Raw genomic sequence first — 24,318 nt, 5'->3', positions numbered from 1 at the left:
ATGAACACCTGCTCACATACACACGCACGTACACGCACACACATTCAGCACCCAAGGCACTCCCCAAATACACACAGCCTGCGTGCGCTTGGCACGACACCACACTGCGCACCAAGCCGAGATGGTACTTGACGTCGCCGACGTGGAACGGAGAGTGACGCTCCTTCATCTCGCAGCAGATGGCGCCCATGGCCTTACCCATGATCGTGTGGAGAACAGCAAGTCGGCCCCTTGTGGCGTGCCATGTGTGTGTGTGTGTGTGTGTGTGTGTGTTGCGGGGGTCATGAACATCACCCTGCACAACCGCAGCAACGGCAACATCCTCTTCGTCAGCGCTCGTCGCAGCAAATGCACTGGAACCGGATGAGGACGATGCATGCAGGCGATCTCTTCGATCTGCCAGCAACAGCAGGTGTTCAGCAACCAGTGCCCACTCTGCCCGCATCGCCAGGACTGAAACAAGTGAAACAGGGGAGCGGATGGATGGAGGGATGGCTTCTTGCTTGCTGCTTTGCTGGATGTAGGACAGCGAGTGCGGAGCGCTTTCTCCTTCGCTTGTTTGTTGTGATTGTAGAAAAGCCGTTGAAGGTTTTCACCAATTTTCCTCCCAACCACAAGCAAACGAACAAGGACAACAACAACAAGCAACGCGAGCTCAACAGCCACCACCACACAATGACTTCACTGTGACGGCAACCGCCGTCATGGTCGCATCATCCCCTCTCCTCACCGCTGCAGCTGCTACCGTTCTTCGAGGTCTGCTTGCGTTGACTGGTCTACCAACTGACATTGACACAAGCACTGTTTGCCTCATCGACCACAAACCTCGGCGTGCATTTTCCCCTTTACCCTGGCTTCTCTGATCTGATGCACACGCACACGTCAAATGGCGGGTGAGTGCCGGGCAACACCAGCAGCACCAGCAGCAGCAGCAGCACCGGCAGCACCAACAGCTGAAATGCACCCACACCCGCGCTTGCACCCACGCGCGCACTTGCGCCTGCCATCGCGTTGCGCTGGTGCCATAGTGGCCATGACAGTGGTGCTGATGGTGGCAGTGATGGCGGGCAGCCGCCACCAGTGCGCGGCTCAGGACTTTAAGCCCAATTTCTACTGCACAGACAACCCGTGCAATGACGTGTCGTACGAGGTGTCCGGCGAAACGGGCTGTCCCCACACGGACCACGCTTGCCTGTGCGTGGACGAGGCGTTTGTGGAGGGCTTTCCGGCCGGCTGCGAGTGCAGGGATGGCCTGACCAGGACGGTGGACACAAGCGGCACAAGCCCGAGCGGATTCGTGTGTGGGCCATGCACCGTGTGCGACCACTTCCACTTTAAAGCGTCCCCTTGCATGCCAGAACAGGACACCGTGTGCGTGAACTGCGCAACCGCGTGTGAGCCCGGAGCATACGTGGACGCTTGTGGCTCGTCGAGCGTCGCGTGTGAGCCCTGCACCTCATGCGAGGCACAGTCTCAGTTTGAGGCGACGCCGTGCACGTCAACGTCAGACACCCTCTGCTGTGACGCCTGCGCGGATGCTGAGCAGTTTGTCGCGGAACCGTGCACGAGAACAACAGCGGCCACCTGCACTGCGTGCACGCGGTGCGTGGATGGGCTTGAGTTTGAGCTGTGTGCATGCGGCCTCACCACGGACCGTGTGTGCCAGGCATGCACAACGACATGCGCTGGTCCGCACGAGCACGTTGTGACGCCTTGCATCACCACATCTGACGCTCAATGCGGCTGCCTTCCCGGCTACTTTGAGTCAGTCCCAGAGACACCAACCTCCCCGCGAGAATGCATCCCTTGCCCACAGGGAACCACCGACCACGACCGAGATGGCACCACCGCCTGCATGGCGTGCCCGTTTGCCATCACCAACACCACCGCCAACACGGGGTCCTGCGAGGAGCTGCAGTGTGCCCCGGGCACGTCGGGATCCCAGAGCTGCCAGCCGTGTGCGCCACCCTCACACTACCAGCCGCTTGGTGGCCAGACCATGTGCCTCAACACAACATTGTGCCGCCCGGGCTTTGTCGAGGAGCAGCCGCCAACGCCGACAATCGACCGCGTTTGTGTCGCGTGTGGACATGGCACGTTCAGCAACGTCACCGCGGATGGTGCAGGGTCGTGTGTCAACTGGCGCACGTGTGCCGTGCTGACCGAGCAATATATCTTGGGCGACGGCACAAGCAGCACTGATCGCGTGTGCGCCGCTTTGACGCCGTGTACACCGTCTCAGTTTGAACAGCAACCGCCGACCCTGTTTCATGATCGTGTGTGTGCAAACATATCTGTACCCTGTGACGTCGGCAGCACCGAGTATGAGGTGCGTAATGTGTGTGTGTGTGTGTGTTTGTTTGTGTGTGTGTATGCATATTGTGTGTGTGTGTGTGTGTGTGGTTGCACATACTTTTATTCATGTTTGTGTGTGTGTGTGTGTGGTTGTACGCACCTTTGTGCGTGCTGGTCCGTATTGGGCTTGTTGCTTCAATTGTGTCCTGACTCATCACGTCATGCCACTCCTATACGTTGTGGTACGCTGGCTGCGCCTGGTGGTGCTGTTACTGCTGCTCTTGTTGCTGGCTCGGGTTGGTATCCTTGTGCAGGCTGCGCAATCCACTGCCACCAGCGACCGCGTTTGTCGCCAAATCCGCCATTGCAACGTTACGCAATTCGAATTGGCTTCGCCAACCTCCACTTCAAACAGGTGTGTGTGTGTGTGTGGCGTGTGTGTGTGTGTGTGTGTGTGTGTGTGTGTGTGTGTGTGTGTGTGTGTGTGTGTGTGTGTGTGTGTGTGTGTGTGTGTGTGTGTGTGTGTGTGTGTGTGTGTTGTGTGTGTGTGTGTGTGTGTTTGGGGGGGGGGGTTAGTTAGTTTCGAGCATGGAAAGGGGGTTGCACCAAGGTAGAGCACAACTTGCCTGTTTCACCATCCGTCCACGCATGACACCCACGCAACCGTTCTCCGCGTGCTCCGGTTGGTTTAATGTAACAACATGTGCTTGAACACGTTTCAGGCAATGTCAGGCTTGCAGGGCGTGTGCAGGGGATGAAGTCGAAGTTCGACCATGTACATTGACACAAGACCGCGCATGTGAAGGTCAGTCATTGTCTCTAGCCCCGATTTTTGCGTCCCTCATCCATTAATATGAACACACACACACACACACACACACACACACACACACACACACACACACACCCATACACCCATACACACGCATGCACGTACACCCATACACACACACGCATACGTACACCCATACACCCATACACACACAGACACACACAGACACACACAGACACACGCATACGTACACGCATTCACACACGCACACACACACACACACAATGCCCCGATGAATGTCACTGACCGTGTTGTCGCACCACACCAGAGCTGCGCATTGTGCTGCTTCGACCGGACAACGGATCCACAATTCCATCCAACCGCTTTGTCGTGGAGGCAAATGCAAACGGCCAATTCGTGCCCCCTGTAGGACAGCTGCAGCCATCGCTTCCGCCAAACACCAGCATTGTCTTTGTGCAACCTGCCACGTCAACCACCAACAGCATCTCCATCGGTAAGCGTTTGTGTGTGTGTGTGTGTGTGCCTGTGTGTGCGTGCGTTTGTTTGAGCAGATTGCAGCGAACAAGACAATAAAACTTCAACACCACTGTTCGCAGCAGGCTTTGCGTCAGTTCCCGCCCCCTTCTCGACACACACCGGCACTCACTCACTCACTCATTCACTCACTCACTCACTCACTCACTCACTCACTCACTCACTCACTCACTCACTCTCTCTCTTTCTCTCACTCACTCACTCACTCACACACCCACACACTCACACACACACTCACTCACTCACTCACTCACGCATTCACTCACTCACTCACACACTCACGCACACACTCACGCACACACACACACACACACTATGACCGCACGCGTCAGCGTTCCCATCGGCCGACCAGACCATTGCGTACGCCGTAATGCGCGATGGAGTGACAGTGGTGCAACGCACCGTCATCATCGTCGTCGTGGACACCACGCCACCTTTCTTCGTGTTCACACCGCCCGCGCTGATGCTGGAGGCCGCCACCCTCCCTCGTCCGGCCACTCTCGTGTCAAACATTGCTGTTCACGACGCGGTTGATGGCGACATCACCCCACTGCCCACGGCGATACACGTGGACACCTCCGGCGTGGTGCTGGACGAGCCTGGCCAGTACTCTGCTCTGTACTGGTCGGATGTGACCGATGCAGCAGGCAACGCCCTCCCGCCAACACCGCGCACTGTCATCGTCGCCGACACAACGCCGCCAGTATGTGTGTGTGTCTGCGTTTGCGTGTGTGTGTGTGTGTGTGTGTGTGTGTCTGTGTGTGTGTGTCTGTGTGTGTGTGTGTGTCTGTGTGTGTCTGTGTGTGTCTGCGCGCGCGCGGGTGTGTGTGTGTGTCTGTGTGTGTCTGTGTGTGTGTGTGTGCGCGATTCACGTTGGCTCTCTTGTTGGCTCCCTTGTTTGCTCGCCGTCTCATTCCAAGTCACCACCTCATGGGACGCTGTGTCGAATCACAAGGTCCTCGCTGCTGTGTTCGCTGATGCACCATTTGCGTGGAACACGACGGTGATGCACGAGGGGGCAACCCCGTTTCCATATCCGACTGTCACTGCCGCCGACGCCCTCGATGGCGCCATCCCACCAGCCAGCATCAGCCGCACAGACACTCCAGTGGTCAGTTTTTCATGCGTTTGTTGACACAAGCGCGTGTGTCGTTTGTACCAATGTGTGTGCCCTTGTGTGCGTGTGTGCGTGCTCTTGTGTGTGCGTGTGTGTGTGCTGCGTATGTACAGGAACGTGTGCATTGCCTTGTATGCGCGTGCGTACGTGTGGTGTGCGCGGTTGTTTGGCGTGTGTTGCGTTTACTTGCTGCTCACATGGCGCCATGCGGTGATGTTGCACCCCCTCACGCTGGACAAAGGCTGTGGCTGCTGCTGGCCCCGCCGGTGCGAGTGTTCGCGTCAGCTACAGCGTTCGCGATGCTGCCGGCAACACTGCCATTGAAGGCTTTACTGTCGTCATCGTCGACACGACACCGCCCGTGATCGAGACGCCACGGACTGGTCAACGCGTGCATGTGCTGTTTGGCAGCGACGCGGTACGGCGTGTGCGCGTGGACATCCGTGTCGTTGATGCTGTGGACGGTGACGTGTCGTCACTCGCCGTCGTTGTGCTGCCGACCTCACCTCCCATCGACACGCACGTGCCCGGTGCGCATCCGGTTCGCATACGCGCACGCGACAACAGCGGGAACACGCAAGCTGTTGGCATCACGCTTGTGATTGACCCGCTGGTGCCTCCGGCGAGGAAGCGGCGGGTGCTGGCGGTGGCGGTGGAGACGCGTCCACGCGCGCCATTGCAGATGTTGGAGCGTGAGCTCGAGCAGACGTTGGAACTCAACGCCAACACCGCCGTCATCCTTTCAGCCACAGATCCCGCCACCACCACCACCACCACCAGCAGCGATATCAGTGACGCAAGCAGCAGCAGCGGCGGTAAGACTGCCTTTCCTGCGGGATCGGTGCTCTTTGAAGTTGGCGTTCGCATGAATGCAATGTCGGCGGCATGGCGGGATTTGCAGTTCCTTCGAGACTGCCTGCGCAACCTCCACACCCTCAACGGCACATGTGTGCTCTTCAGCCGCGTGGGAAACATGACCACTTACCCGTACCAGCCACCCTCCTCATCATCGTCATCGTCGTCGTCACAGTCCGCTGCGGTGATTGCTGGCGCAGCTGGAGCTGTGGCCTTCGTTTGCATCGTGGTGAGAAGCCAACCTTGTGTGCGTTGGTGAATCCTGTCTCTTTTTCACTCACACACACACCCATGCACGCGTGCACCCATGCACACGTGCAGTTGCACAATCACACGTGCACACATGCACACACTTGCTGCATGCATATACGTGTACAATCTCACATGCCTGCACCTACACATGATGCATACACCGACCCATGCAAATTTGCACCCACACCCTCACTTCCAACTTCACCTTCCCACCCACACGCCTACTTCGCAGACCGCCGTTGTTATCGTTCTTCGTCGACGCATGGCTGGTGCCAAATCAACGGTGCACACATTGCCCCCATCACCAACAGCAGCAGCGACGACAACTACACCAACAGCAGCGGAAGGGGTGGTGGGATCGAGCGTTTGCCGTTTGCAGCGAAACCCGGCGTATGAAGAGTCGCCCATCACTATGAACTTCAACCCGCTGCACATGCCAACACGTAAGACCATGTCTGTGTGTGTGTATGTGTGTGTCTATGTCTGTGTGTGTGTCTATGGCTGTGTGAGTGTGTGTGTGTATGTGTGCCTGTGTGTCTGTGTCTGTGTATGTGATGTGCGGTTGCAGGTCAACACGCGCCTTCACTCTCGATGTCAGCGATGCGCATGTCGTTGCTGAGTAACGCACGCACTGTCTTGCGCTCATGGAATGCAGACGTGATGGGACAAGAAGCCATGATCGATGAATCAAGCTCAGATGCAGAATCACACTACAACACACTTCGTCAGTGCACACGCGCGTGTTGGGGGGTGTGTGTGTGTGTTTGTACATGTGTGTGTGTGCGTGCATGTGGTTGTGCGTTTGTATGTATGAGCATATGTACGCACGTGTGCTAGTGCGTGCCCTCACAAACCCTAAGCTGCTGGCAGCTCGTGCAAATCTCACGCCTGTGTGAATATGTGCGTGTATGCGCATGCATGCATTTGTGTGTGTGTGTGTGTGTGTGTGTGTGTGTGTGTGTGTGTGTGTGTGTGTGTCTGTCTGTATGTGCGCCGTTCGTGTTCATGTTCAGGATTACGCACTCGCACGCACACCGCGAAGACCAACAGCGTCCACTATGACACACTCGGTGAGAACGAGAACGCCTTGACCTGAAGTGACTCCGTACACACACACACACGCACACAAACACTCATTCATTCACGAGCAACTGCATGAAGGTGCCAGTCACACCATCGCCGGGAACTGCGCTGATGACGACGAGGATGGAAACTATATCGAGGTTTCACAGGGAGTTGAAGGCGACGACAAAGCAGAGGAAGTCGTGGGCTTCGCAATACGTGAGTCTGTGTGTTTGTTTGTGTTTGTGTGTGTGTGTGCGTGTGTGTGTGTGAGCTAACAACCCCTCCCCCAAACACACACACACACACACACATACACACATACACACACTCGCACACAACCACGCAGCCGGCACTGCCGATGTGAACCAAGAGCAGCCGGTGTACACGGATATGACACCTGCGTCGCTGTCTGGTGTGTTTGTGGTGATGCGTGACAAGGCTGCCGATTCTGACGTGTAATCTCCCACTTGTTGCTGCTGCGCTGTGCATTCGAAACGGGCGCATCACATGCCCTCACACCTCATGTGCTGTCCACTCCTTTTCTCAGGGCTGGACGCTGCTGGCGAATATGTTGTTCCAGGCATGCACCGCACCAAAACACTTGTCGTGGTAGTGGAGTGATGATGGATGGAAGCGGTGTTGCGGGTGGGGAAGGCGTATCACTCCAGCCACAGTTTTTTTTTTTTTTTCGCACGCACGCACGCTCTCATTTCCCGTCATATGACATCTCAAACAGCGCGCGGAGACACAGAAGAGACGGTTTATGCCACTGCACATACACCAACAGGTGGGCTTGCGTGTTTGTGTGTTTGTGTGTGTGTGTGTGTGTGTGTGTGTGTGTGTGTGTGTGTGTGTGTGTGTGTGTGTGTGTGTGTGTGTGTGTTGCTTGCAAGTGTGGTTTGCATCCGCTCTTCCCCTTGCCACTCACAACATTCTGTGAACATGCAGTGACGTCCACCAATGTCTCTGGCGTGTGCATCCTCGACAACACGGCCCGCTATCATGCGACAAAACACGATGGAGGTTCGTGTTTCGCCTGTGCTTTTTCACCTGTTTGCGCCATGTGGTCAATGCAGCACGGTTCCCACCCACCTTTCATGACACACACGCACATACACACACACACACACACACACACACACACACACACACACACACACACACACACACACACACATCACACCTCCACCTCCACTGCCCGGTGGTGGTGTTCGAGGTGGTATTCCCCTGGCCGCTGCCTGCTCTTGTCTGTCTTGTCGCCCGTAACAGCAGCGGGCGCCTCGTACACGTTGTGTCGGCGCTCGTGCGGGCGGTGGTGGTGTTGCTGCTCGTGATGGTGCTGCTGCTTCAGCTCCTCTTCGTGCTTCTTCTCGGCGGCCTCTTCCTCTTCGCGCTGCCCGCGTCGGTTGTAGAGGACAAAGATGAGCGCAATCAGCGCAACGCCGGCAATCGTGCCGAGCACCGCTCCAACAATCACACCTGCGGATGTGTGTGTGTGTGTGTGTGTGTGTGTGTGTGTGTGTGTGTGCGTGTGTGTGTGTGTGTGTGTGGGGGGGGGGGTGTAAGTGGCGCGTGATGATGCGCTGCATGACACGTGCCGCAATTAAGGCGAGCCCAAACACGCCTGCGCAGGCCGCATCACAACGTACCAGTGTCGTCGCTGCCGTCGTCATCCACAACGTCTGTTGCCGAAACAAACACACGGACAGAACGTCGGCCTGTGAGCAAGTTTGCCTCGGTGCACGTAGCGCGCGCACACGCACACACACGTGCACACACACACGTGCACACACACAGACACACACATACACACACAACACGCACACACAGCACACTCACCGCCTTGGACGGTTCCTTGGCCGAGAGAGGCGAATGTGACGCCTTGCTTCATGACGGATGTCTTGATGACGTCCACGTCCTCCTTCTCACGATCCTCAACGCGCGCATTCCACACGACACTGCCTTCCTGCGCGCCCTCGCTGATCACTTGCGACAACAGCAGGTCGAGCAGCCTGAAAACACACAATCAATCAAGCAAACACACACACACACACACACAGTGTCAAAGTGTGCCCCAAACGGAACAAAAGTTGCACGCACACGCACACGCACACCCGTACCCACACACGCACACGCACACGCACACCCGTACCCACACGCACACCCACCCACGCGCACACGCACGCATGCACACACAACCCCTCCTCCCCCCTTTCAGCTCACCCCTTGTTGAGGAGGTCCTGCCAGAGATCGTAGCGCGCCTTGTACTCGTCGCTGTCCGTGCCGTTCTCGGCCTCCGTCGTCCACTCGCTGAAATCCTTCAGGAACACAAACTTGAGCTTCACCGCACGCAGCTTCTTCTTGGTCGTCGTTGTGGTCGTGGCGGTGGTCGTCGTTGCGACAGTTGGGCGTCGTTGTGGTCGTGGCGGTGGTCGTCGTTGCGACAGTCGTCTCGGCCTCCGTTGTTGTAGTTGTGGTTGTAGTCGGCCCGCTGCTGCTGCTGCTGCTGCTGCTGCTGCTGCTGCTGCTGCTGCTAGTGAAGATTGGCGGTGTCGTTGTCTCGTTGCTCGTCGCAATCGGAGCCGTCGAAGTGGAAGAGGAGCTGGTTGACATTGACGACGAGGAGGATGCTGGTGATGACGATGACGATGACGATGACGATGACGATGACGATGTCGTGGAGATGGTGGGCACGGTTGGCAAGGTTGAGCCAGCCGAGGTGGCAAACAGGAGGCCCGAGAGCGACCACGTCATGTTCATGCCCGTGCTCTCGATGCCCATCGTCTCCTGGAAGAACAGACGCGCGCTGCCGTCCGCGACCTCAGCCTCGGACGAGTCTGTCACATACTCGCACACCTCCACCGTTGCATCCACGCCATCCCCATCGCCCGTCAGGACACCGCACGCCTGCACGGGCCCCTCCTCCGGGCGTCGCACCATCGAGTGGCCAAGCGAAATGCTTGCACGCAAGTCATCGCCACCACCACCGCCACCACTGCTGTCTGCGTCATCAAAGTCTGCGTCCAGCACCATGGCCACAGCACCGGCGTCACCACCTGCGCCACCAAGCGTGGTCACGCCAAACAGCAGGTCAATCCCGAGCGTGCGCGTGTCATCGCAGAGGTGCAGCAGCGAGTGCGGGTGCACAACAAATACGCGCGTGAGGTCATGCGTGAACACGAAATCGGTCACGTTGGCAAAGTGGCAGTTGCCCAGGCCATCGTCGTACAGGTTCAGGGCCAGGTCCGCGTGCCAGTCCTCCAACGCCTCCGGCACAGCAATCCCGTGCAGGTGACGGGTGACATCAAAGGTGACGTAGTTGTGGCTGTCCACCTCCTGTCGCATCACAACGAGGGTGACCGAGGATGCGGGGAACCCAACAGTGGACGTCATGTTGAAGCTGTTGTCGCGCGATGCCATGTGGAAATCCTCGCTCATCTCGCCCTTGGGCACCAGGTCGCCCTCCAGCGTGACCAGGAACGACGCAACCACGTCGTTGGGCGAGGGTGTGCCTCCGCTCTTCACCGACCACACCTCAAAGTGGTCCCAGTCCTTGACAGCAAACACGGCATCGCCGTTGCGGTAGACGCCGGCACGTGGCATGTCGAGGAGATAGATGTCGTAGTCTGCGTTCTCCGTGCTGGTGGCGTTGGCGTGTACGGTGCACAGCACTGTGTCCGTGCCAGCCCACGATGAGTTGAACGACAGAACACCGCCGTTGTACCATTCCTCAAATGCAAAAGTGCCAACCTCATCGCCAACCTCCATGTCAAACAGCACCCACGCCTCAAAGTCGTTCAGCGCAGCACTGCTGCCGGCTTTGAGGGTCTTGATCGTGCCCTCGCTCCAGTCTGTCACCGCAAAGAAGGCATCATCGTTCCAGTAGAAGCCGGCACGCGGCATGTCCAGGAGGAAGATGTCGTAGTCTGCATCTTCTGTGCTGGTGGCGTTGGCGTGCACGGTCAACAGCAGTGTGTCCACACCGGCCCATGAGAGGTTGAAAGAGAGGACGTCGTTGTTGTACCATTCCTCGAAGGTGATTGTGCCAACCTCATCGCCAATCTCCATGTCAAACAGCACCCACGCCTCAAAGTCGTTGAGGTCGTCAGTGTCAACTTTGACAGACTTGATGACAAACTGATGCCAGGTGTCGACGGCAAACACGGCGTCGTCGTTCCAGTAGAAGCCGGCACGCGGGAGCTCCAGGAGGAAGATGTCGTAGTCTGCATCTTCTGTGCTGGTGGCGTTGACGTGCAGTGCAAACAGCAGCGCGTCCGTGCCTGCCCACGACGTGTTGAGCGACACCACGCCGTCGTTGTACCACGCACCAAAGCTGATCGCAGCGACCTCATCGCCAACCTCCATGTCAAACAGCACCCACGCCTCAAAGTCGTTCAGGTCGTCACCAGCACCACCACCCGACTTGAGGCTCTTGATGACAAACTGATGCCAGGTGTCGACGGCAAACACGGCGTCGTCGTTCCAGTAGAAGCCGGCACGCGGCATGTCCAGGAGGAAGATGTCGTAGTCTGCATCTTCTGTGCTGGTGGCGTTGACGTGCAGTGCAAACAGCAGCGCGTCCGTGCCTGCCCACGACGTGTTGAGCGACACCACGCCGTCGTTGTACCACGCACCAAAGCTGATCGCAGCGACCTCATCGCCAACCTCCATGTCAAACAGCACCCACGCCTCAAAGTCGTTCAGGTCGTCACCAGCACCACCACCACCCGACTTGAGGCTCTTGATGACAAACTGGTGCCAGGTGTCGACCGCAAAGAAGGCATCGTCGTTCCAGTACAGACCGGCACGCGGGAGCTCAAAGAGGAAAATGTCGTAGTCTGCGTCCTCCGCCGCCGTGGCGTTGGAGTGCCACGTCATGTTGAGCGTGTTGTCGCCCACGGCAGCAACGTCAATGTCAATCACTTCACCGTTGCCGCTGACATCAGCGATGAGCGTGGCGGCGTCCTGCGGCAGTGCGCTGCCCTCAAAGTCAACCAGCACAGACACCACCAGCTCGCGCGTGCCCACGTCAAACACGCCGCCCTTGACCGTCATCACACGGAAACGGTGCCACGTGTCCACGGCCACGATGGGGTCGCCGTCCGCGTACAGGCCGAGCTGCGTCACGTCAAAGTCGATGACGTCATACTGGGGCGTGTCGCTGGTGGTGACGTTGGAGTGCCACGTGAGGAGGGCGTTGGTGCCGCCGCTCAGCTCCGCGTCCATGACGATGGTGCTGCCGTCGTCCGACCACAGCTGCGTGGTGAACGTGGTTGGTCCGCCCAGCGCCACGCCAGACAGGTCGGCGTCGATGGTCATGAGGATGGCGTGCGCGCCGCTGCTGCTGTTGGCGCGTGCCACCTGCAGCAACATGCCACGCCACTCGTCCAGCGCAAGCTTGCTCTCCTCGTCCACCGCCACCGCGGCCTCGCTCACCGTCACCTCCAGGATGTGGTAGTCGCGCGTGTCGCGGGTAGATGCGTTGGCGCGCAGCACCTGCATCGTCGTGTCAAACCCGCGGTCACTCGTCATCGTGTGGTGCACAATCAGCTCGTTGCTTGCCTTGTCAGCCTGGATGCGCAGCAGCCCGCTCGCCTGGTCACCGCTCTCCATAAATGTGGTCGTGTGCGTGGTGTTGATGTGCAGCGCGTCACCGTCCTCCCACCACGTCCACCACGTGTCCACCGCGACCCACGCCGCCGGGTACTGGGGCGTCTCCACCTCGCCTGCAATGCTCATCGTCTTGTCGTTGTCGTTGAAGTCGACAGCGCCGGCCACGCTCGCCTGCAGCTTCCCGCGGAACGACAGCGCGGCGCCGAGGGTGGCGTGCATGTCGTGCTCAACAATACCACCGGTGCCCTGTGCCAGCGTGACGTTGGCGGACAGGCCGCCCTGCGCCTGCCCGTCGAGTGTATCGTACACGCGCACCTCCACATACAGCGCTGTGTAGGCCCACTTGTCCTCGTCCAGCACAAGGCGTCGGCGCCGACCACTGCTGCTGCTGCTGCTGTCGTCACTGTTTGATGATGAAGATGATGGTGGCGGTGGTGGGGGTGCGTTGGGCGACGCAGGCGTAATCGTGGTGGTGGTGGTGGTGGTGCTGCGTATGCTGGTGCTCATGTGTGCGAGCTGGAAGTGGCCCAGGAGGAAGGTGAGGAGGTTGTCGTGGGTGTGGGCGGAGCGGAAGTATGATGTCGACTGCGCCTTGATGAGGGAGGAGGCGAGGTGGAAGCCAAGCAGGGACAGCAAGCCCCTGCCACCGTCAGAGCCGCGTGCATCGAGGCGCGACAGCAGCTGTGTCGACGCGTTGTTGCCGACGACATCCAGCTCCGTGGCGGAGGACAGCACCTTGAGGCGCATGCTCGTCTTCAGGCGCCCGCCACGGACAATGGGCACGCTGTTGCGGTGAAAGCCAACCACCACCACATTCTCGCCAATGCGACAGGGCGCAACGGGGCCAAGCACCGCCAAGTGGCTCGGCATGTTGGGCGCTGACGATGATGATGGTGATGAAGAAGACAGCTGGGAACATTGTACTTCTCAATGAGGTTGACGTGATGGAAAGCGCGAAGAAACGAAGACGGGCGCATTGCAGGCGATGAAAGGAACGGGGAAACAGACGCGCGAGTGAACAAAAGGGAAGTGCAGCAGTTGGGGGGGGGGGGTGACTTCGAAGGTAGCAAACACGATGCACGGCAAAGCCTTTCGGGTGAACGGGGCAGATTTCAACAAGGCAGGCAACAGTAGAACAGTCAAGGTCTGGAGTTGAAATGGACTCCGCCTTTGTCCCAATGAGCAGTGGCACACAGAAGAAGCAAGCGGGTAGGCTCAGCAGCTTGGGTCAATGGCCAGCACAGCGTCTGCGTTGCGTGGAATGCCGTAAACGAGGCCATTGTTGGCTAGAACTCCATCCCACCACTTGAAGGAGCCGGTAAGGTTGTTGATGGTGGTCGTGTCAGTGGTGTTTGTGGTTGGGTCGAAGAGAAGCACGGACGATGAGTGGTACGGGGTACCGATGATGTTGCCATGGCAAGTACAAGACCGAACAAGACAAGATGACACACGAAGGGAAGGAGACCGACCATGAGTGAGACTGTCAGCAGCAGCAACAACAACAGCAGCATACAGGGAGATGATGTATGTTGCTGAAGAAGTTGGAAACACAGTGACAGGATGGAGGATTGGCGTGTGGATTCAGCAACTGGGGTGAATCACAAGAACACTTTGAGAGTCGTGCGGTATGCCATAGACCAGGCCGTTGTCTGCAAGCACCCCATCCCACCACTTGCGACTGCCACTTGGAATCGGCAATGATGTGGTGTCTGTTGTGTTGGCGACAGGGTCAATGATGAGCACGGAAGTGGAAGAGTAGGGGATGCCAATGATCCGCCCATTTGGCGCCAGAACACCGCCGCGCCACTTGTCACCACCGCTCGGGACCCTGGAGATGGACGTCGTGTCAGCTGTGTTGGTGGCTGGGTCGATGATGAGGACGGATGTGGCGCTCACTGGGATGCCGTAAATGAGGCCATTCTTGGCCAGCACAGTGCCATGCCACTTCAAACTCCCGTACAAGCCGGAAATGGACGTGATGTCGGCTGTGTTGGTGACTGGATCGATGATCAGGACCGCTTCCGCGTTGTCTGGCCCGCAATAAATGAGACCGTTGTCTGCTTGTACGCCGCCATACCACTTGTCAACTTCGTCTCCAAATCCAGTCATGGTTGTGGTGTCAACGACACGAGCGACAGGGTCGATGATGAGCACAGAGCCTGCACGCCAAGGAATGCCGTAGATAAGGCCGTTGTCTGCTGCCACGCCGCTGATCCACTTGTCCCCGCCAGTAGGCACGCCACCGATGAACTCCAACGTGTTTGAAAGCGGATCGATCACAAGGACAGAAGAAGCGTGATGTGGAAAGCCGAAGATGAGCTCGTTTGCGAGGACGCCGCCTCCCCATTTGCTTCCGAAGGAACTGAGGCCTGAGAGGGTGGTTGTGTCCACAGTGTTGGTAGCTGGGTCGATGATGAGGACGGATGTGGCATGGTATGGAATGCCGTAGATAAGGTTGCTGCCACCCAACACCCCTCCGCGCCATTTTTCGGTTCCGCTCCCGATGTTGGCGAGGGTGGTGATGTCCGTTGAAGGCGGGTTGAGCAGTGGGCACAGTTGTCGCTCCTGCTGCCTGAGTTTGCGCTCGAGTGCTTCGTTCATGATTTGCTGTGCTTCCAACATGCTCGATTGAGCGGCCAACGAGCTGGCCAGTGCTTCATTCATGCTCTGTTGTGCGTCCAGCCTGCTCTTGTGAGCGTCCAACATGTATGCTTGCGCGTCGTTCACGTTCGTCTGCGATTCGATGCGGCTCATCAGGACTTGATCCACGCTCTGCTGTGCTTCCAACGTGCTCGCCTGTGTGCTCACAGTGCTCACCAAAGCATCGTTCACGCCCTTCTGCGCTTCCAAGCTGCTCGTGTGCACCTCATCCACGCTTAGCAGTGTCGATAGTTCCCTGTGCACATCCACCCCGTTCACAAGCACAGGCTCGTTGATGGGATCTGTGGTGTTGATGTGCAGTGCACCAAGGTCGTCTCTGGTGACTCCAGCCTTTCCTGCTTTGCCCACAACCACCAGCAGGCACAGAAACAGAGCAATGGCCACTGCTGTCGCCAACATGCGTCTGCAAAGCGGCGATATCATCGTTGTGTCTCCCCTCACCTGGCTGCTTGCTGTGCGGTCGGCTGTGCTTGCGCGTTTTGGGCTGGTGTTGTTTGCGGTGGCTTGCCGTGAGTGGAAAATGGAAACCAGTGCAGATGCTCGCAAGCAAGCAGAGGAGGTGAAGAACTTTGCGGGAGGCCAGTGGATGGAGTGCTGGGGTGGTCTCATGTCGCATGTCGCACCGTTCTCGAGTGCTATTGCTGGCTGTTGCGCGTGCATAGAAGTTGCAGCACGCAAGCCAGCCAGCGAGCAAGCAACAACGTCCAACCACATACAAGTGGGGTGGCGAATGGGTCGCACTTGCGTGCCGTTGCTCAACTAAACCTTTGCCTTCTTGGCCGAGGTTGCCTCGGGTGTTTGGGCGTGCTTGCATTCTGCTGATGACTTGGTCATACGCAGAAACATAGATTCCTGGGATTACCAGGATGTGTTTGACCGCGATAACGGAAGCTTCAAAACTGAATGGGGCGAAGGTTGGTGAAGGACAAATAAATGCAGCATACGAATTCGACCGAAGGACCAACGCGCATCAAAACCGGGAAACTTGAATCACACGATGTGTGTGTGTGTGTGTGTGTGTGTGTGTGTGTGTGTGTGTGTGTGTGTGTGTGTGTGTGTGTGTGTGTGTGGCAGTGTGTGGCAGTGTGAAGCCTTCGCATCACCTACACACACACACACACTCTCTCTCTCTCTCTCATACATGGAGACACACAGGCACACACCTTTTCCCTGTCGCCCACCCCACTTTCACTCCACTGAGTGTAACGTCAACGTCGTTGTTGCTCGTTCACAGCTTAACTTTGGCTCTCTGTGTTTTGGGATGGGGTGTGACAACTCAATAAGGCATGTGTGTGTGTGTGGCTGTGGCTGTAACGAACGAAAGAAACGGGTGCCAGTGTGATTGGATGCGAATGAACGTCACTACACATCACCACAACGACAACACACATCCCGCACCAACGGCATGAGAGTGAGAACAGAGCAATGAAAGAGAAATGGGTTCAGCAACAAGTGGCAATAGCAGCGGCTTGGCGGTCGTCGCTCAGCTGGTGCGGTGCTTCTTGTTGCAGGACAGGAGAAAGGTTCAACACGTGCAAACGAAGACAAACACGGGGCCAACATGCTCGCAAAGCGTTGGTTGTGGTGAGGAAGGTGAGAGGGCGAAGTGAGTGGGTGAAGTGGGCGCGTGCATGGGTGCGGTTGTAAGAAGTTGGATGTGAAATGAACAAAGATCAGGGATGGAACAAAAGTCAGCGAGTGAAAGACAGAAGGGGGAATGAAGCGTTGGTCGAGGCAGCATGAAACACAAGTAACTCGTCGTGGCTTCAAGGCTCATCCACGTCGAAAACGGCCCCGTCAAATCCAAAGCCATCTGTTGTCGGTGAGTGAATCACACCGTGAGTGACAGCACAGCTCCAGTGAAATGAAGGAGGAAGGCGTTGCTATTGCTCCCACTCGCTCACTCGAATACACTCACACGCACACATATACACCCACACATACACGCACAGAAACACTCGTGCACGCACGCACACACTCACACACTCACACACACGTACTCACACACCCGTACACGCCCTTTTCTCTATTCATGCACACGCCCACACACCTTGGTGTTGTGTGATACGGCGTGGCGGTACTGGTGGAGGACTGTCGAAAAACAGTTCTGGGTGCATACTGGAGGATGACGCCTGCTCGAGGGCTGTGACTGGTTCCATGCTTGGCGTGGGTGGTAGAGGACGCTCCATGGTTGAACGTGCCGAGCGATATGGTGGCGGTGGTTGTGCATGCCCACGCTGTTGCTGCTGTTGCATTGACGAGGTGGACACTTGCACCTTTGACTGCCTAGTGCTGGGATTCGAGGGAGCAGAGGACGCCTGTTGCGGGGGGCCTTGCTTGCTTTGCTCTTTTGGCTTGAAGAAGTCAACAATGCGTTCGGCATCTTCCTCGTCGACCCCTTTGGAACGCAACCACATGAGCTTCGAACGCCTGAGCTCCTCGGGTGTGCTGATCTTGAGCCGAGCAATGACATCCACAGTGTTGGGATGCCGAATACCAATCTTCAACAGACATTCTGCAACCTGTTCATTGAATCGTGACATCCACTCGTTAATTGACGTTTCTATCTTCACGATGTCGCTCATCAGCACGCCCGTGTGGCGCAGGTCCTCGCGCGACAGCGACTTGAGCAGCGGGTAAGTGACGCCGTGATCGGAAAGCGCTTCGCGCGAGTACTTGGCGACACCGGCCAAATAGAGGAAGGTATTTAGGGCGTCCTTTTCCTCTTCCTCGTCCTCGTCAGCATCTGCTGCGTCGTCCTTGAATGGTGGGAGCTTGAGACGTGCCCCTATCTGCTTGCGCAGCTGTTTGTTGAGATTCTTGACACTTTTGGTCGAACTGACCTTGGAGTAGTCCACGTACAAGTGTCCGGCTTGAATAAAGTCAAGCGCTGACGCAGGCGGTGGCTGCGCACGTATGTGTGTGTGTGTGTGTATGTGTGTGTGAGTGTGTGTGTGCATGTGTGTGTTGAAGTACAATGTGAGTTCCTGTTGACATGTGGAGCATCAAGCTAGCCCTAGACGCAGTGCATTGGTTATCAGGATCAGGATGCAACGCACAAGCGATGACAAAGAACATACATTCTTGCGCGTCGTCTTGACGAAGAAGAGCGGCTTGCGCAGTTTATTGGCATAGTGTAACTCGGCACGGCAGTTGTGCGACTTGGCATACTCTGGCGAGTAGTCAATAATCACGCACGCAGACCCATGGATGCCACCGGCCATGCTCTCAAGCATGCTGGCTTTCTGCACTCGCAAGCCAAGTCAACGAATAATGTGACTTGATGTGAGATTGAGGTGAGAGCGCACAATTCACAGCACCGTGCGACGCACGCACACACACACACACGCTTACACATACACATACACATACTCACGAGCACAAAGAGTACATAACACGCGCCCGCACACACACACATGTAAACGTATTCACACAGACGCGCGCACACGCGCACACACGTACCTTGAAAATCTCGTTCTCGTCGCGCCAGACTTTCAAGCCAGTGTTCTCGAGATACGTATCAAGCTTCTGGAAGCGCCTCTTGTGACTCCAAGAGTAAGACAAGAAACACATGGCCTTCCCCTTCCCTTCCTTCTCTCCGTTCTCCCCCTTCTCTTCCTTCTTGTCGTTCCCGTCCTTCGTTTCATGCTCTTCGCCCATGTCACACAGATTGGCCAGTGTGGCCAGCTGGTACACATACGTCTCGTCCTTCCGCAAGGGAACGCCGTCACACGACAAGAGCTCGCCCGCCTGAAGCTCATCACGGTCGCTCTCGTGCTCTGGCTGCCAATCTGGATCGTTCTGGCCCATGTCGACGGCCTCATCTTGTGCGCTATTAGCATCGGCGTTCCCCGTGTCGTCGCCCCCCTCAGGCTTGACCTCCCCAATCTTGACCAGCACGTTTTTCAGCCTGTTCTGGAACTCGCACGACTCCTTCAGCTCACCCTTCAGGCCTGACAGTTGTGCTTGCACGCCCTCAAGGTTGTCGGAAATCTCCAACTCCGTGAGCAGGAGGAAGAGCAGGTTGACCTTGTCGCACATGTTGAGGCGCGCGCCGCTGAGACCGCCACCGGACGTGTACAGCTCCTTTTGCTCGAGTGCAGCGTTGGAGAGCAGCTCCATAAAGTCTGGCTCGTCCACCAGGGCGTTGGCGCCCGCGGGCACAGAGCACACGGCGCCAAGCACGCTGAAGAGGGCGCCTTCGAGGCTTGTGTCCACGCTGGTGATGGCCTTGTTCGTCGCCTCCTTGGCCAGGCGCAGCACGGTGAGGTGGCCCTCCTCCTTGACAAACTGCTCCACGCTCTCCTGCGTGAACTGGAGCGTCTCAATGAGGCAGCGCGTGGCGTTGTGCCGCAGCTTGAGGTTTCCGACAATGAGGAAGCGGAGGAGGACAGGGGTGAGGCCCTCGTGCACGATGCGCAGGCGGTGCTCCTTCTTCGACTTGGCCAGGTTGGCCAGGGCACGAAGGGCGCTTGTGAACCAGTCCATCTGGGTGCTGAGCCGGGCCGTGGTGCGGAAGACGTTGCTGTCCTGCTTCTGACCTCGCAGCAGGGACACGAGCACGGGCACGGGGTTGGCTTGGAAGATGACGGAGGAGACAAGCTCCACCTTGCGCTGGTACTCTCTTTTCTCCTCCTGCTTCTTCTTCTTTTCCTCCTCCTCCTGCTTCTTCTTCTTCTCTTCCTCCTCCTCCTCCTGCTTCTTCTTCTTCTCTTCCTCCTCCTCCTCCTGCTTCTTCTTCTTCTTCTCTTCCTCCATGCTTGGCTCAGAAGCGCGTTGCTTCATTTTGTTCTTCTTGTCCTCCTTGGTCTGCCGGACGTCCTTATTCTTCTTCTTCTTCGCACCCGCCCTGGGCTTGAGCCTCCTCTTCTTCTTCTGCGCGTCTTGAATCGGCTCACCCTTCTTCTTCTCTTTCTCCTCCTTGCTCGGCCCACCCTTCTCCTCCTCCACCACCTCCTCCTCATTCTCTTCCTCTTGGCTCGACACGCGCTCAACGGCGTGCTCCGTGATGTTGGCAAGCAGATTGATCACGTGCTGGGAGATGCGGTGCTGGAAGGGCTTCGCGGTCTGGCTGATGGTGTTGGTCACCGCCTCCTCAACAACAAGTGTGAGTTCTGCCGCGGCGTACGGAAGGTCGCGGGCAAACACCTCTACAGAGTCAGGGGACTTGACCAGCTGTGACACCCCCTGGCTTAGGCACTCCACCCAATCCTCCTTCCGTTCTGTGTCGATGTCTATGAAATCCTTTTCCTCGACCTTGCTGTCTTTGCCATCGTTGCCTTTCTTGCTGTCTTTGCCATCGTCGCCATTCTTTCTGCCATCTTCGCCATCCTTGCTGCTGTGCCTGGCATCCTTGCTGTCACGCACGAGCTGCTTGTTCTCGTGTCGCCCTGCCTCCAGCAAGTCCTCAGTGCCCTGACGCACGACATCGCCCAACCGACCAAAGGCGTCGAGGAAGAGGCAGAACATGCGGAACGCAACGTACTTGGCGATGAGGCCATGCAAGCGATCAAGCCCCGTCTCGTACATCTGCAGCACTTGGTCCTTGGAGAATTGACCCACGGCGCCGTTGAACGTATGCGGGACAAGGGCGCCACTACGCAGGCGGAACCTCAGCCCGTACAGAAGGTTGCGTGCGGCAAAGATGTGCTCAAGGAACTGGTAAAAGGGGTACGTGCTGTGGTCGAAGCTGTCTGTGCTTGAGGACTTGGGCAGCTTGCCGATGGTGGTTCGGGAGGTGTGGTAGAACCCCTGCACGAAGGCGTCAAAGTAGTTGTGGCGCAGGCACTCCACCATCACGTCGTGCACGCCCTCCATCTTTGGGGAGAGCTTGCACACGAGGCCACAAAGTGTGAGCAAGCTGGTGTCGGCGAAGGAAGCGTCCCCGCCCATGCGCACGAGGCGCACCGCGTGCTGGAGCAACCCTTTCAGGTTGAGGATGACATCGGACCCCTGCGTGACGCACAGGTCGACGGCTCGCATCATGTCCACAACACTGTTGATCAGCGCACCCGTGTAGCGCGAGCGCATGCCTGTGTGTGTGTGTGTGTGTGTGTGTGTGTGTGTGTGTGTGTGTGTGTGTGTGTGTGTGTGTGTGTGTGTGTGTGTGTGTGTGTGTGTGTGTGTGTGTGTGTGTGTGTGTTGTGTGTTGTGTGCGTTGCGACGTGGTGTGTGTATGTAAGATGTGAGCGATCGAACGTTTAAATTGCACCTCATAACGCACCTAGGCGAGTCCCATGCCAGCCTAACCCACACACACACACACACACACACACACACACACACACACACACACACACACACACACACATGCACATGCACGCACACACACACACACACACACACACGCACGACATCACCGTCGTACCTGTGTCTGGCTCCACGACGCGAACGCGCTCCATTTCCTGAAAGCCCTTGGTCAACTCGCCCTCAGTCCTCTTGGTGACATACACGAACCAGCTGGTGGCAGCGTCTGGGGACATGACGTCGTCTTTCGAGTATGCCTCCACCTGCTCCTTGTTGTTCACGTCGCTCGTCACCTCCCAGCGCTGCCCCGTCCAGTAAATGGTGCGGTGGATGAGCGAGTTGTGGTACATGCGTCGTCCGTTGGTGTTCTGCAAGCAGCGGTTGAAGAAACCATGGCTGAGGTGGCCTGGGTGGTTGTCGTCGTTAGGGATGCCGGCGAAGCTTACGGACGCAAACTGCCACTCCTCGCCCTTTGCCACGACGCTGTGCAGGAGGCGGATCATGGCGGGGAGAATGTCGCGGCTGAGGTGCATCCGCACCTTTTCAATGGCGCCCTTGACCACATCCTCATCGTGACCCTTGCGGTGGCGCAAGATTTTGGCCTCCAACTCGTGCTGCTTCAAGACGGCGAACTCGTTGTCCTGGAAACCACTGAGGCCTTGCTCCGTGGCGAGCTGCTTCTCAAAGGCGGCGTGCGCGGTCACCTCGTCGATGACGGCGAGAACGCTGGCAGTGATTGGCTCTGCCATGGGCGGCTTGCGCCACGACAGCTTGTCCACCAACTCTCGTAGTGGCGTCTTCTGGTCCGGCTGACTACGTGTGCACATGTTGTCAGCAAGGAGTGGGTCTTCGCACAGCTGGGCGAGACGCTGCAGCAGTTCCGGCAGCTTCACTGTGACGTTCGCGTGGAGGACGAAGTCGTAGAAGTCTGGGCTGGAGGAAGGGTCCACCACGAACTTGTTTGAGTCCCGGTTGCAACAGCAACAACAGCACAACGGGAAACAGCAGATACGAGTGAGGCATCGGAAAAAGCCCATACACCCAGCGTCGGACTCGCCAGCATCGCGCTGCTGCTGCTGCTGCTGCTGCTGCTGCTGCTGCTGCTGCTGGGCGTCAGAAGATGGTGTGATTTCAGGCTGCGGCTCAGCTTTGGGCTCGCGCGTCACCAGTGGCGTCTTGAGATTGGGGAAGGCCATGCGGTCCTGGGCCGTCAGCACAGGTGCACGAAGACTTGCGGAAAGTGTGAAGATGGTTTCAGCTTCCTGTTGCCGAACGCTGGCTGGATGAGCTTCTTTGACCTTGTGGGGGTTCCAGCCGATGGTTTCGAAGTTGAGCGGGCTGTCGCACTGCTGCGCCACAATCATGGATGGGGTGAAGTTAGTGTGGGGGTTGAAGCGCCTCTTGGTGCAGAAGCATGAGACCATGGTGCCTGTGCCCATGACCCACTGCTCGTTGTTGAAGTAGAAGTAGGACGCGAGCGAGCCGCGCACAGAGTACACGGGCTTGTCGTTGTACATGACACCTGTCGGCTCCACAAGACGGCGATCATTGTTGTCCAGCGAGCGGTAGGAGAAGCCGACGTGCTGTGGAGGCATGTTATTGGTCAGGCGCATCACGGCTTCCAGCAGAAAACGCTGCCCCAAGGCAATGCAAATGGCGGAAACGAGAGTGGTGAGGATGCGTGAAAAGCCTTAATCCGTGTCAAGTCAGGGTGAAGGTGAATGATCGTGCACAAGTCATGGGCACGCAGAGTACTTGGAAGTGCAATGAGCGTGCAAAGTACAAACGCACACGTACACACGTACACACACACACACACACACACACACACACACACACACACACACACACACGCACGCACGCACCAGGCTGTTTGCCTTTTCGGCCATGTCGGCGTTGCGCTTGATGTGCCGCACTTTGACGCCAATGATGGCGAGCATCTCCGCCTCCTCCTTTGAGCGGCATATGATGTGGTGCACACGACCCGCCTTGACGCTTTTGCGTCTTCCACCACCGTTGGTACTGTGAGACAGGCCTTGGCGCCCACTCTCATCTTCGTCCTTGGGCTCCTCAAAGATGCAGCAATGGCGTTGTTTCTGTTCAGGCGCATGCAAGCGTGCGGCGTACAACACGTGAGACGACATCGGTAACAATGCTCATGCAGCAGTGATCAAGCAGCACGCACATGAAACCGGAAACAGGTCGTGACTTGAGTGATGTGACATGACACGGCTGTTGATGTTGAGACTCACCACTTTCGAGTTTTCTGTCTCGCCCATCAACCAAGAGGACGGATACCTTGGGCGACAACAGAAGCACAGAGAACAGCAGTCGTTGACCAATGTCGGTGCTCGTGGGCATTGTTTGTTGTTGCCACGCAAGATCCTCGAGTACTTGTACGATTTCTGTTGTTTGTGTGGTGATGGTCGTTCAAGCACAGAAGCGCGTCAAACACACACAAACACACACACACACACAAAGACACACACACACACACACACACACACACACACACACACACACACACACACACACAGATTGAGCGTGAAGAGGCGAAGTGCTGTGACAACCCGGAAGTGTCTCAAAGACGAACAACGCAATTAACCAACACTGGACCACACATCATCATCATCATCATCATCATCATCATCATCATCATCATCATCATCATCATCATCATCATCATCATCATCATCACAGTCAACACGACCCAGCACAACCCACTTACCGTTGGACGGGTGTCCAACCAGTCCCATGGGTTGTCGCTCTGCGCGTTTTCGTAGATGTTGAAGTGGCAGCCAATGCTTGACATCTGTGAACAAAAAACATCATTGTTAAGAGCAAAGAGGTGACGCAGTTGCGTGGAGATGGACGACTGTGAGGGAAG

At 57.1% G+C, this 24,318-nt stretch overlaps 5 protein-coding genes across 5 annotated transcripts in view; 1 reads left to right on the top strand and 4 right to left on the bottom strand.

Annotated features, from left to right (window-relative positions):
• The window catches only part of PTSG_10647 (uncharacterized protein), a gene marked incomplete at both ends in the record, with an annotated part of 1,022 nt that extends 820 nt beyond the window's left edge, over positions 1 to 202 (bottom strand). Inside the window, one exon of the mRNA XM_004988125.1 lies at positions 113 to 202. Within this exon, the coding sequence (XP_004988182.1) occupies positions 113 to 202 (90 nt within the window). The remainder of the gene's footprint in view (positions 1 to 112) is intronic.
• A 409-nt stretch (positions 203 to 611) lies between these two features.
• Positions 612 to 7,935, top strand: PTSG_10646 (uncharacterized protein). Its single transcript, XM_004988124.1, has 14 exons — positions 612 to 2,329; positions 2,610 to 2,710; positions 3,018 to 3,100; positions 3,396 to 3,581; positions 3,955 to 4,325; positions 4,578 to 4,733; positions 4,981 to 5,823; positions 6,079 to 6,289; positions 6,502 to 6,570; positions 6,860 to 6,916; positions 7,008 to 7,127; positions 7,258 to 7,323; positions 7,459 to 7,698; positions 7,860 to 7,935. The coding sequence occupies exons 1-13, from the start codon at positions 887 to 889 to the stop codon at positions 7,530 to 7,532; spliced, it is 3,780 nt and encodes a 1,259-aa protein (XP_004988181.1). The 5' UTR covers positions 612 to 886; the 3' UTR covers positions 7,533 to 7,698; positions 7,860 to 7,935.
• Positions 7,936 to 8,088: 153 nt separating this feature from the next.
• Positions 8,089 to 13,394, bottom strand: PTSG_10645 (uncharacterized protein; the record flags this gene model as incomplete). The annotated part of the gene is made up of 5 exons (XM_004988123.1): positions 8,089 to 8,390; positions 8,561 to 8,593; positions 8,751 to 8,923; positions 9,135 to 9,271; positions 9,606 to 13,394. The coding sequence occupies 5 exons, from the start codon at positions 13,392 to 13,394 to the stop codon at positions 8,089 to 8,091; spliced, it is 4,434 nt and encodes a 1,477-aa protein (XP_004988180.1).
• A 345-nt stretch (positions 13,395 to 13,739) lies between these two features.
• Positions 13,740 to 15,584, bottom strand: PTSG_10644 (uncharacterized protein; the record flags this gene model as incomplete). The annotated part of the gene is made up of 2 exons (XM_004988122.1): positions 13,740 to 13,810; positions 14,135 to 15,584. 2 exons carry the CDS (start codon positions 15,582 to 15,584, stop codon positions 13,740 to 13,742), a joined length of 1,521 nt encoding a protein of 506 aa, XP_004988179.1.
• A 1,367-nt stretch (positions 15,585 to 16,951) lies between these two features.
• Positions 16,952 to 24,187, bottom strand: PTSG_10643 (uncharacterized protein; the record flags this gene model as incomplete). The annotated part of the gene is made up of 8 exons (XM_004988121.1): positions 16,952 to 16,998; positions 17,236 to 18,091; positions 18,266 to 18,430; positions 18,648 to 21,217; positions 21,553 to 23,065; positions 23,297 to 23,527; positions 23,730 to 23,836; positions 24,037 to 24,187. 8 exons carry the CDS (start codon positions 24,185 to 24,187, stop codon positions 16,952 to 16,954), a joined length of 5,640 nt encoding a protein of 1,879 aa, XP_004988178.1.
• Between the last annotated feature and the right edge of the window lie 131 nt (positions 24,188 to 24,318).

This window comes from Salpingoeca rosetta (genome assembly GCF_000188695.1).
Source record: "Salpingoeca rosetta unplaced genomic scaffold supercont1.38, whole genome shotgun sequence".
Classification (NCBI taxonomy): domain Eukaryota; class Choanoflagellata; order Craspedida; family Salpingoecidae; genus Salpingoeca; species Salpingoeca rosetta.
Note: the sequence above shows the minus strand (reverse complement) of the source record. Positions and strands in the feature narration are given on the sequence as shown.

What these genes read in the sequence shown, in the direction of transcription:
- PTSG_10646 (XM_004988124.1), top strand. Translation starts at nt 887, where the DNA reads ATGGCGGGTGAGTGCCGGGCAACACCAGCAGCACCAGCAGCAGCAGCA. An exon ending in GCCGCACAGACACTCCAGTG is followed by an intron (nt 4,734 to 4,980) that starts GTCAGTTTTTCA and finishes CGCTGGACAAAG; the next exon opens with GCTGTGGCTGCTGCTGGCCC. An exon ending in ATCACACTACAACACACTTC is followed by an intron (nt 6,571 to 6,859) that starts GTCAGTGCACAC and finishes GTTCATGTTCAG; the next exon opens with GATTACGCACTCGCACGCAC.